This window comes from Pelophylax lessonae (genome assembly GCF_965119305.1).
Source record: "Pelophylax lessonae genome assembly, chromosome: 4".
Classification (NCBI taxonomy): domain Eukaryota; kingdom Metazoa; phylum Chordata; class Amphibia; order Anura; family Ranidae; genus Pelophylax; species Pelophylax lessonae.
Window position 1 is genome coordinate 276,190,110 of NC_138771.1, and position 12,006 is coordinate 276,202,115.

Sequence of the window (12,006 nt, forward strand, 5' to 3'; positions counted from 1 at the left end):
CGGCTGCACCTGGGGCGCAGGTAGCATCTAGCACTAACATGCCATCCGGAGAAGCTTATTTTGCTAGCATGCTCATGTATGATTGGACCGTTTGAGATGTTCCCCTGGGCAGCTGCTACATGTTACCCTTTTGAGGTATCTCTTGTAAAGCGGACTGTTCCGTCTATGGTGGACGTACCGTCTCTAGGCTGGATAGGACTTCCGTTGTTTTCCGGTGGAGGAATCCCTGTCCTTTAAGGACTTGGGGGACAGGATGGCATGAGCTGTGGCCCGCGATCTGTACTCCCTGGCAGGGTCTGCACTGGGAACAGTGTTCATGATTGCCCTTGCCACGCAGAGTTCCAACGCTGTGTCTTTGTGAGGGGCAAGTCCCTCCTGCCCTGGGGGAGCTGTTGTATCAGTGGCACAGGGGCTGCAATTTGTTTGCTATGCTGTGCTGGACATGGCTTCTTTAGGCTTCTTTCGGCAGTGGTTTTCAGGCATATACTTGACTGGAGAGTTGGTCTGCGGATCAAACTTCTAAGAAGGCCTTAATGGATCTCCCTTTTCAGGGGGGATCGCCTGTTTGACGCTTCCCTGGATGACATTATATAAGGGTCTTAGGGGGGGTAGAGTGCCTTTCTTCCACAGGCTAACAAGGGTAAGGGCCTTCGTCGCAGACGGGGTCCCTCCTTGTCAGCTCACAAACAGTTTCTTCGTCCCTCTGGGACAGTCGATGTGGCGATGTCCTTCAAGACTTCCTCAGGTGGTTCCAAACGACCCTGGTCTGGCAAACAAGAGATCATTTTTTTCCAGACTTGTGGACAAGGCCTACTCGGCCTGAAGGTGCGTCCTCACCCATTTATGGGGTGGGGGGGGACATCCTTGCTGGTTTTCAGTCCTGCGGCTGGCTCGGATCCCAGGTAGCTGGGTTCAGGAGGTCATGCGGTCCAGTTGCAAGATCGAGTTTCAATCCGTTTTTTCCAGTAGGGTGTTCCCTTCCAATGTACGGCTGTCCCCGGATCGCTTGCAGGCGCTCTTGGGGCAGTTCAGGCTCTGGTTCAACGAGCTGGACCTACTGGCCCTTTGATGGTTCCGTGCGGATCAGAAGTTCAAGATGGTATTGGTTCGCACGATGGTGGGTTCCCTACCTCAGGGGGATTCCTGGCCTCCATGGACATCAAGATGCCTACCTTCACATCCCGTTATGTTCAGGACACCAATGGGTTCTCCGTTTTTTGCCTTAGGGTAGGATCTCTTTCTGTTTGTGACGTTACCCCTTGGTATCGCTTCTGCTACTCGGGTCTTCACAAAGGTGTTGGCTCCAGTCCTGGCGCTGTTGCCGCAGCAAGGCGTATCAGTCCTGGTTCCCTGGCCGATCTGCTTCTCCGCGTGGAGTTCCCTATGGCGCTGGCGACGAATTTGGAAGTCACCATGAGAACTCTGGAGAAGTTCAGGTGGGTTCTGAACCTTCAGAAGTCATTCCTGGTCCCTTCCATGAGACTGGACTATCTGGGCCTGACTTTGGACTCGTCCTCAGTCAGGGTGTTTTCTCCCTCTGGTAAAACACTCTTGGCACCTCAGACTGCGGTTCAACTGTTACTGTCCAGCACATGGTCGTCCCTTCGGACCTGCCTGTGAGTTCTGGGGCTGTTGGTGTCGTCTTTCGAGATTGCCCTTTTCGCTCAATCCCTCTTGAGGATCCCCCAGAAGGCAATTCTTCTCAAAAGGGACTAGAATCCAAACTCTCTAGACTTTCCGATCTGGCTGAGCTGGGTGACCAGGGAGTCTTGATCTGAGAATCCTTCCTCCTCTTTTTACTGGACAATTGTCACCGCGGATGCAAGTCTGTTCAGGTGGGGAGGAGTCCTCGGCAGGTTCTCTGCTTCGGGAGTATGGTCCCTGGAGGATCTAGATTACCGATCAATATCCTAGAGCTGAGAGCGATCTGACTTTGCCTAGTTCACTGGATCGGGCACCTGCAGCTGTCGATTGCACATTCCATCGACTACGCCACGACCGTGGCTTATGTCATTCACCAAGGGGGCACCTAGGGTGTCCTTTCGGCCTTGGAAGTGACAGGGATTCTTCGTTGGGCAGAGCGCCTTGTTCCAGCTCTCACCACTGTTCCCTTTCCAGGTGTGAAATATTGGCAGGCGGATTGCCTCAGTCGACAGGCCTTGGATGCATGGGAATGGTCCCTTCATTCTGAGGTGTTTCAGTGGATGTGCCTTCATTGGGGTATTCTAGACGTGGACCTGCTGGCGTTGCATCTACTGGATAGTGCAGCGTTTTATGGCCCGCTCCCGGGACCCTCTGGTGGGTGCAATGGTGGCACCATGGGTTCTGTCATAGGCAAGAACATTCGCTAAGTTCAACATGAACGATGCTGAGAAGTTTAGCATGGTCACCTGCGCAAGGCTGATGCCGGCATGGTCATGTGAGAGTGATCACAGATGGGCCAAGGTCAGTATCAGCTGCTGTCTGCCTTTCCTCGTCTCAAGTTGCTGCCAATAATTCTTCGCAGGATCGAGGCGGAAGGCATTCCGGTCATTCTCATGGCCCTGGACTGGCCTCGCAGAGCTTAGTACGCCGACCTGGTCAGGCATGCCACAGACGCTCCTTAGAGACTTACTCTCAGGGAGGATTTATTGTGTCCAGGACCAATCTTCCATCCAGCTTTACGGTCGCTGGCTGTGCTGGCTTGGCTGTTGAAAGCCGAGTGCTGAAGGACAGGGGATTGTCTGCTTTAAAGATTCCCACCCTGCTTGAAGCGTGGGAAGCGACATCGAGGATTTTTTTTCTTTTTTCGTCATACGAGAAATTTGTATATTGCGTGGTGTGAGTCTCTTTGGGCTCCTTCTCACTCTTACTCGGTGGCCCGTCTCTTGGTTTCCTTCAATGGGGAGTTGATCAACAGTTGGCCTTGAGTACTGGTCAGGTATCGGCTTTGGCAGTTTTCTTCCAAAGGCATTTGGGTGCTCATTCCCTGGTGCATGACTTCTTCCAGGGGGTGCAACACTTGGTACTTCCGGTGCGAACCACCAACTGGGGACCTTGATTTGGTGCAGTCGGTTCTTCAAGAACCTCCTTTTGCAAGTATTCAAGGGTATCCCCTGCCTACCTTATTATAGAAGGTGGTCTTCTTGGTTGCTGTCACTCTGCGCACAGGGTGTCGGCACTGGCGACATTGTCCTTTCGTTCTCCCTATATGTTGGTTCATGGAGACAAGTGGTACTTCGTCCGGATCCGTCCTTCCCTCTGAAAGTGTTCGCTTGAACGAGGACATTGTATTACCATCTTGTGTCCTAAGCACTCACATCCTAAGGAATGTGCATTGCATATTCTGGATAGAGTTCGGGCACTCAAGGTGTACTTGGTGACTACTGAGTCTTTTTCGTAAGTCAGGCTCGTTCTCTGTACTTACGGAGGGCCCATGAACAAGACTTGCTGCGTCTGCTGCGACTAATTCCAGATGGATCGGACAGATGGTGGTGCAGGCTTATTCAAATAAGGGTATGCCAAGCTTGTAGCATCATATTCAATAATACTTGCGGATGTAATTGGTGCAAAAGGTCCTTCAACAAAGTATTGAGCAAAGCCTGTGAATACATATGTACATTTGATTATTTTTGTTTTGTTTTTTTAAATAAATTTGCAAAGATTTCAAACAAACCTCTTTTGCGTTGTCATTATGGGGTATTGTTTGTAGGATTTTGAGGAAAATGATGAATTGAATCCATTTTGCAATAAGGCTGTAACAACAAAATGTGAAAATTTGCAAATTGTATCTACTGTGTACATGTGAGGGCTAGAGAGACTAAAGTGTGAGCTCTTCTAGGGGATAGGGCTGCTGAAAATTATTCTATTTGTAAACTTTGTCTATATAGTTGCTTATAAGTGAATAAATGTGTAGCCAGTACATTGGTATACCACAAGTGCTATAAAAAATAAACTGTCTTTGTTTTGTTTTCAGCACCACTGTAGACAATGTGGAAATATCTTCTGTGCAGAATGTTCCTCAAAGAATGCCTTAACGCCTTCCTCCAAGAAGCCAGTCCGTGTTTGTAATACATGTTTTATTGACTTGCAAGGATAGGAGCCGCTCCCTACTCAGATCCCTCCAAATTACATTTAGTATTTTTTTTATTTTTTTTTGTTATTGCACTTCATAAAGCACTCAAAGTACTTACTCCTTTGGATGAAGATTGTACAATTTGACAACACAAAATTCTTTTGAAATGTTTTATTGATACAAAGTAAAATTATTGTATTTTTCATGAAAGCCAAGCTTGAGGGCATCCTTCTTGTTTTTTCCCCGCACATCCCTTTTCTGTTAGCTGCCATCTCCGTTTTGTTTGGCTGCCTGTAAATAGTAGGCTGACAGAGAAGTAACTATGTATTTTTTTATACATAAATTGACAGTAAACCAGGAATCACTTAAGTCTGAAGTTAGGTTTTTGTTGCCTAATGGCAAAGCTGTAAAACTTTGGAAGGATCTATTTTTGTAATGACCATACACCTAAGTAAGCAGTGTTGTACATCAGTGTTTCGAGTTGTGCATGCTTACACACGGAGGAGAAATGAATGCTCCCGAACCCTCCAAATCACTTCTTTTCTATTTATCATTTGTACTAAAGCAGATCTATGTTTGTGTACTTGCCTGAGTATTGAAAAACCTTCCTTGCATCTGTAGTATTTTACAGTTATGTCACTTTCCTCATTTGAACTGAAGTTACAGAGATCAGTCTTAAAAGCCAATTCCACTGGCCAATTATTTTTATATATTCTGTCATCATGCAGTTATTTTGCCACATGGTAACTTTGTAGAAATCTGTATTATGTGACTAACAACTGGGCAAAGTTCAGCACTTGAACACTAAGTCATGGCGCCAAAGTGCACCTCCCCTCTCTTTAGACCTATTTTTGGTGGGCTTTTACAATAGTATTTCATTTCCCATGAAAATAACTATTTTTCCTAACTCCCAGAAACAAGATAATTGTGTAATGTTTTTTTTCCAGAGTGATTTTTTTTTAACATTTGTTATCTAATAGGCGCCAGATGATGATGGCAAACAACTTTGCACTCATATGTGTTAAATTGTAGGAGTAATACTTAAGGACACAGGCATGTTTTCCAGTTTATAGATATAAGTTAAATGGTTCTTTTTACCCAATATTGCTTCCCATCACCATGTTCAGATTTAAAGTAATAAAATTCTGACCACACTTTAAGCCCATTTGTATGGCGAATGCAACCGGTATTGATTAGAAAGCTTAGAGTTAAACTTCAAGCAAACAACTGCACACACAGACAACACGCATATATGGAAGCTGTTTTATCTGCCAAATAATTTAGTATGTCTGTACATCCAGTTCTGAGATTTACATAGCTGTGCAAGACAGAACTGTCCTGTCTAGGCAAAAGTCCTGGTTTTAATGTGCTGCAGTCAATTACTGAATAACAGGTTTTGTCCCTACCCAAGCTTCTGACTGAACAGTGAAAGCAGAATTGGCAGATGATCTCATCTCTCTGTCACTCTTCTCTCTCCTTCTGTCCAGGGCTGATGCAAGGATTTTTGGCGCCCTAGGCAAAATAAAAATTGCCGTTGCAAGTTGGGATGGGGGCATTGATTTTTATATTTTTATTTGCATCAGGCAGGCAGGTAAGTGGATGAAGCAATTGATGCAGTCAGCAGCTTCCAATCCTTACATAATGTTTCAGTGTCTGAGTCTCCATATGAAACACTCAGAGACATTGATATGGTTAGCAAAGCTGCAGCCGATTTTTTTCTGACATAAAACATTCCCAAGTTGAAGGGGTTAAAACCCCTTCAGACAGTGAGTGGTGACAAGTCCAACTTACCTGGCGGCTGGTGGAGTCGGCGCTAAGTTAAACTGTCCCGCTGTCCTGACTCACGCATGCAGATTAGGTCTCCCCTGCCGGCTGACGTCGTCGGCTGGGGAATGCGCTTGCGCGGCCCCACCGCTGATCTAGGAAGATTTCCCACGCTGGAGGCTGGAGCCCAGCACTCTGCCCTGAGAGAGACTCACACTGTCACTGAGCTCAAAAGCGCCCAGGCGGGCGCTGGCACTGGTGGCACAACACAGCATGAGGGGCAGCGCACCCACCGGTCCAAACTGATTCCGGGACTGGGTGTACCGTGCAGCAGGCAGGATGCTGGCGCCCCCTGCTGAATTGCGCCCTAGGCGACTGCCTAGGTCGCCTTATAGGTAGCGCCGGTCCTGCTTCTGTCAACATGAAACGTGTTAATACATGAGCATTGCAGTAGAACTGACTGGCTCCTTATACTCAGTCTCCTAGTCTGAGCTCAGCTGTGTGGAGACTGTAAGTGGCTGGTACAAAGTCAAATTCATTTTTAATTTAATATATGACTGGAATTCAGCTTTGCATAGATATGCTATTGTTTGTAGTAATCTCTAATTGAGAAGGTTTGTTGTTACCCGTCGACAAACGTCATTCTTCCTGCTGAATGGGGGGAGCTCTAGCTCTGACTCAGCAGGAGGTGATCGGTCCTCTGCTTCAACACAGATCCAATTTTTTTTAAATAACTGTAATTGGGCTTTACACTTTGCTGCTGATGATAATGCCCTAGTTAAAGTGGAACCTGCTCATATCATAGACCTAGTACTAGAAATATTAATGCTAATTCTTAAGATTTAACTTGGAGATATATAGAAATGCCAATAAAAGCATAACCCCAGACAAAAAAAAATAGCCCTTTGGATAATGATATTACTCTGACTATATAGGTTTTTGTATTAAAATGTCAAAATTATGAGTTAGCAGTATGTCCTCATCACCAGTTTCCAACTGTCTTTTCCAGGCAAGATTTTATTTTATTGGAAGCTGTGCGATAATAATGACAGATCATATAGTACTTACATCATCATGGGGGTGCCTAATAGTTTGTTGGGGACGTTTTAATGAAAAAAAGTGACTGAAGAGAAATTAAAATATTTTGGCAGTAAAAACAATTAAAATATATGTATTTGAGCTTTGTGTTTAGCTGTTTGGCTTGGTGTTATTCTTTGTCATGATTCACATCTGAATAAGCACTGCCTGTTCCCTGCTTCTGAATTTATTCTTTTTTAATAGATGCCCTAAGCGAACGTGTTCAGAATGTGTTTTGTCAGAACGCTTCCACAGCCATTGAACTGACTGTATCATATTCTGCTGCCTCTGTGTGTAATGATGAGCGTTTACGAGGCTGGAAAGCTGTTCCTGACATTGAGAGCTGCTAGTCAACCTTGTGTTTGCTGTTTAAAAAGATCTGGTTTCTGATTTACTTGTGATCTCCCATAGCGTGTTAAACACATCACAGCCTTGTGCATTGCCTTAATTTTATTTTTATTAAGCATCATGATCATAACCTGGTTCTGAGGTCAGAGTAAGGCATGGACATCAGAAGTAAACACACTTTCTTTCCTGCTTTGTATTCATATACCTTTTCTATAAAGGTAGAGGCTCCATCTAGTAAAATTAACTGGCACATATCGGACCGCTTTGAATTCTGTGAACTGCCTAGGAATTGCTGGGACAAGCATTCTCACCTAGAAGCAAACAAAACACAAAACATATTTGACTAATAAAGTTCAGCCGCAACATCCTTAGGCCTGTTTCACACAGGCTTCAGATTTTATAGGAGCAGTGTGAACAGCAAGTTTTTTTTAAACTTTCACCAAGCTTTTGCGAGCTTCATGCAGCATTCTCTAAGCCTTTAAAGTGCCCTTCGGCTCCTGTTTGGAAATGTTTTACACAGATCCTAATGGGAGTGTTAATGGTCACTTTAAACAAGCAGCTAGCAGGCTTCAAGCAGTGCTGAAGCCTACTAGCAGCTTGCTTAAAGTGGCAATCAGCACTCCCATTGGGATCTGTATTCAGCACTTACAAACTGGAGCTAAATGGTACTTTAAAAGCTTCAACAAAGATTGCTGAAAGCTCTGCAAATACTTTCTAAATGCTTGCGGTTTAAACAGCTATTATACAAGCTGAAGCCTGTGTGAAACAGGCCTAATTTATTTGAAATGCCCACAGCAACCCTCTCGCCTCTAGTGTACTCTGCTATTCATAACCTATCAATCTATCTGTAATCGAACTGTATCAGTAATACAGAAGCGGTTCTGTACTTCAGATCTGAAATACACTAACAGATGCCTGGATTTTTTGGTCTGTAGTGGCAAGCTATGAGTTTTGCTCATCATTGCTCCAGTCTCTGCAGACCCACAAATTTCTCTGCAATTAATAGTTTTCCCAGTTCTAACATAATGCTTCTTATTACTTGGCCATTACCAAATTACCTGCCTGATTATTAAAAAGGATGCATCATGGCTGGGTAACAACTTCTTTGTGCAACCATTCCTGGACTTGAATATGACCTCTTCTACTGGTGTGGAAATAGATGGGTGCTCTGAATGTACAGTAGTTTGAAATGACCACAGTAGTGGTAGCTAGCTGTAAGGCTGGAGTAGCTTGGAATTACCACAATTGTGGTAGCCAAGTGTGGTGAAGGACTCATTTTAACTAAAAAAAACGGGGTAATGTTACAGTAAAATGATGGTTTTGCCATAATTATGACATTTCCCCAGAAGCCGTGTAGTTGTGTTTTGCTTTTCTCGCTTTTATAGGTGTGGCTCTAGCGGTTCTGTAGATATGGTCTGTGCTGACTTTTCTGAGCCTGAACTCGTGTCAAAACAGCGATCATCAATAGTGATGCATGCTGGCACTATTGCTTTTCTCTTTTACATTGAGAATGTGAATCTTTATGTACAGTGTACATCTATTTTACAAAAGTGTTCTGAAAATTTAGCAGTATGTAGTTTCAGTTCTTTACATTTGTAGCAGACAATTTTTTGAAATTGTGGTCATTTATTATACCAAATGGTCAGACCTACAGATGATCTTTCGTTTTACCTGACATGTACATTACCTCTCAGCTGATTTTCCTATTGCTTGCTATTAATAACTAATAGAAGATGCTGGAACAGTTACAGAATGTGGGATGGGAATTTCCAACCTACCTGAAATGCTCAAAGCCTGCAGTCCACCGAATCGTGTAATAGCAGCTATGGATGTGATTCAGCCAGCCAAGAGCAATTCTGCTAGGAACAGCTGGCCAATATTGTATTCATGTCTGCTGATAAAGCCCTACTAGCGAGTATTGAATGTGCATGTCAGGGGAAGGTTGTCCATTGGTCCCAAAGTTGTAACGTGGAATTAATAAATTTCCTTTCCTGAGCTAACAATTATAAAGTAGAATTGATGCATGCTAAAAAGATCCCTTACATCTGCTTAAAGAGCAGCTTCAGGCAGTTCTGCAAAAAGTGACTGACTAAAAGTCAGTAGCTAAAAAAACTGTAGCTGCTGAATTTAAACAGGCACTCACCTGTCCAGGGATCCTGCTTTGTCCTTACCCGAGCTGGCTTTCAGGTCCCCGGCACTGGCATGTTAACTGTGGGGAAACTGACTAACTCCTTGCAGCTTCACAGCCGGTTTCCCACTGCGCATGTGCGAGCCACGATGCACCCTGTGAATGTGGTGATTATCAGTGCATTAAACTCCAAAGCCCGACTCTAGTTCAAGTGTTTTTTTTTTTTTTTTTTTTTCCTTGTTGGTAGAGTGGAGAATGGTTAGAACTTCTATCAGGATTTTATTGCTGTATGTTCCCTTTCCCCTAACAGAAAGATAGGAACTGATGGGACACAAAATGCAATAAACACATTCTCACCTATAGAGGAATTCAGATACAGTCAACTTATTCTGCCGCCTACAGGAGTATTACACACTGTCAAACAGAAGATTTGTAAGCTAGCTCCAGTATAACTCCTCCAGAGACATGGAAAAGTCTAACCAATTTTTTGTGTTAGCCTTTTTCTTTTGTTTTTCTATTCTTTGTGCATTTCTCTTTTATCAATCTTAATCAAATGTCTCACTACATTACTGCCTGCGCTCATCTCTATATAGCAGCTATTGCGATAGTTTTTTTCTCAGCTTAGCTTTGGAGGCCATAACTGGACCATGGAGCTAGCTGACCTTTGGGCACTGCTCTCTGCATTGTTTAACTTTCCAGACCTAGGTGTACAGGTTAAGATAGCAGTGGAGCACTTTCCAGGTCCAGGGGTGTGGTACAGCTCCAGATGTGACCCTATCTGTGAAGACTCACTGTTTGAAGCACTGGGTCATTTGTTCAGCTGTACAGTTAAGAGCCTTTTTAGAATTCCCTCCACCGTGGTAAGGATTAATACTGAAGGATTGCATGCTTAAACTATCCACTGATTCCCTGGGTTTTGTGAGTAACTGGGACTTTTGCCTCTCATTTCAAACCTAGTTGCAGTAAGCCACAACATGCAAGACATACAGGGGACAATCCTGCTGCTATTGGTGACCCCAGCCTATACCCACCTGATACCCCTCTTGTTATAGGGTCTTCTTTAATTTTCGTCTGTTTTTTGTTGTATGCTAGTCTCATACCGAAAGTGAAGAGGTTACTTTCATAGGAGAATTCTCGTACGACCGAATTCAATTTCAGAAGTGATATCATGTGTTGAATTGTTTTGTATGTATTCTTTCCCTTCCCAGCATGCATAATTTTGCTCTTACGATTTTTTTTCGGACGGAAACTGTACTAATTAAATGAAAATTGGACGTTGTGTTCACGGACGATTAAAATTTTATAGCCTGCACATCCAGTTTTTGTGGTATGAAAATTCCTAATCAGCTGTCAAGCACTATACTAACGATCCAAAAATTGGCAGATTGTTCGTCGGACGAAATTTTACTTCTGATTTTCTTATCGTGTATACGGCCTTAACTTTTCAGAGGGCTTAGATCAGGCCCGGACCATGTTGCAGATGACTATCTGACTCAAATTCAAAGTCCAAACAGTCTATTTCTGAAGAGACTATTTTTAAGGAACCACAGTTCATCTGTTACTTAAGATTTATAAGGAGTCATATTTGATCTACCTGATGCAGTGTGTACTACCCTGCATTTGAAGGATCTGCTTGCTGTTTGTAGTATTGGGTCTTTTAGAGCTCCTGTTGCAAAGACCTTCCCCTTACATACGGTATAAAAGGCATTCCTCTATGTGGAACTGGAAGCACCCAAAAGAGTCCTGGGCCCTGCCGAAGTGTGTGAGAAATGTTAGCTTTTGAGAAGGAATTTAAGAAAATGTGGAATGTGTTTGTTATTGTTCCCTGTTTTGGTGGGTTCAGGTTAATCATCTTCGTCTTTCACTGGCTCGGGTTGTTTCCGTTCTGTATGGAGTCATTCACCACTGGCCGTGTCCTTGTCTATCCTTGTCTAGAGCAGCAGTCTTCAAACTGCAGCCGTGGGGTGACGTGCTTTGCATGCCTTTTTCTGGCATTATTCCTCAAGCTAACACCGATGATGAGGTGCAATTTTCTCTTACTAAGGCTACTAATGAGACCCGTTTTTTCCACTGACCCCAACAATGAGGCATTATTGCTCCCATTGATACCAGGCACTATTCCTTTCCACTGACATTGACAATGAGGTACCATTCCTTTCAATGAAACCAACAATGGGGCACTATTTCTCCTATTGACACCAATGATGGGGGCCCTATTCCTCCCACTGATACCAGAGATGGGGCAATGTTGCTTCCACTGACACGAACAATGGGACACTATTCATCCTACTGACACCAACAATGGGGCACTATTCCTTCCACTGACACCAGCAATGGGACACTATTCATCCTACTGACACCAACAATGGTGCACTATTCCTTCCACTGACACCAGCAATGGGACACTATTCATCCTACTGACACCAACAATGGGGCACTATTCATCCTACTGACACGAACAATGGGGCATTATTCCTTCCACTGACGCCAACAATGGGACACTATTCATCCTACTGACACCAACAATGGGGCACTATTCCTTCCACTGATGCCAACAATGGGACACTATTCATCCTACTGACACCAACAATGGTGCACTATTCCTTCCACTGACACCAACAATGGGACACTATTC

The 12,006-nt window shown here is 44.1% G+C and overlaps 1 protein-coding gene across 3 annotated transcripts in view; it reads left to right on the forward strand.

Annotated features, from left to right (window-relative positions):
- The window catches only part of EEA1 (early endosome antigen 1), a 221,613-nt gene extending 217,194 nt beyond the window's left edge, over positions 1-4,419 (forward strand). For all 3 annotated transcript variants that reach the window (XM_082254237.1, XM_082254238.1, XM_082254239.1), the window contains one exon: positions 3,956-4,419. In XM_082254237.1, coding sequence (XP_082110363.1) covers positions 3,956-4,078 — 123 coding nt within the window. In that variant the 3' untranslated portion in view covers positions 4,079-4,419. The remainder of the gene's footprint in view (positions 1-3,955) is intronic.
- The last annotated feature ends 7,587 nt before the right edge of the window (positions 4,420-12,006 follow it).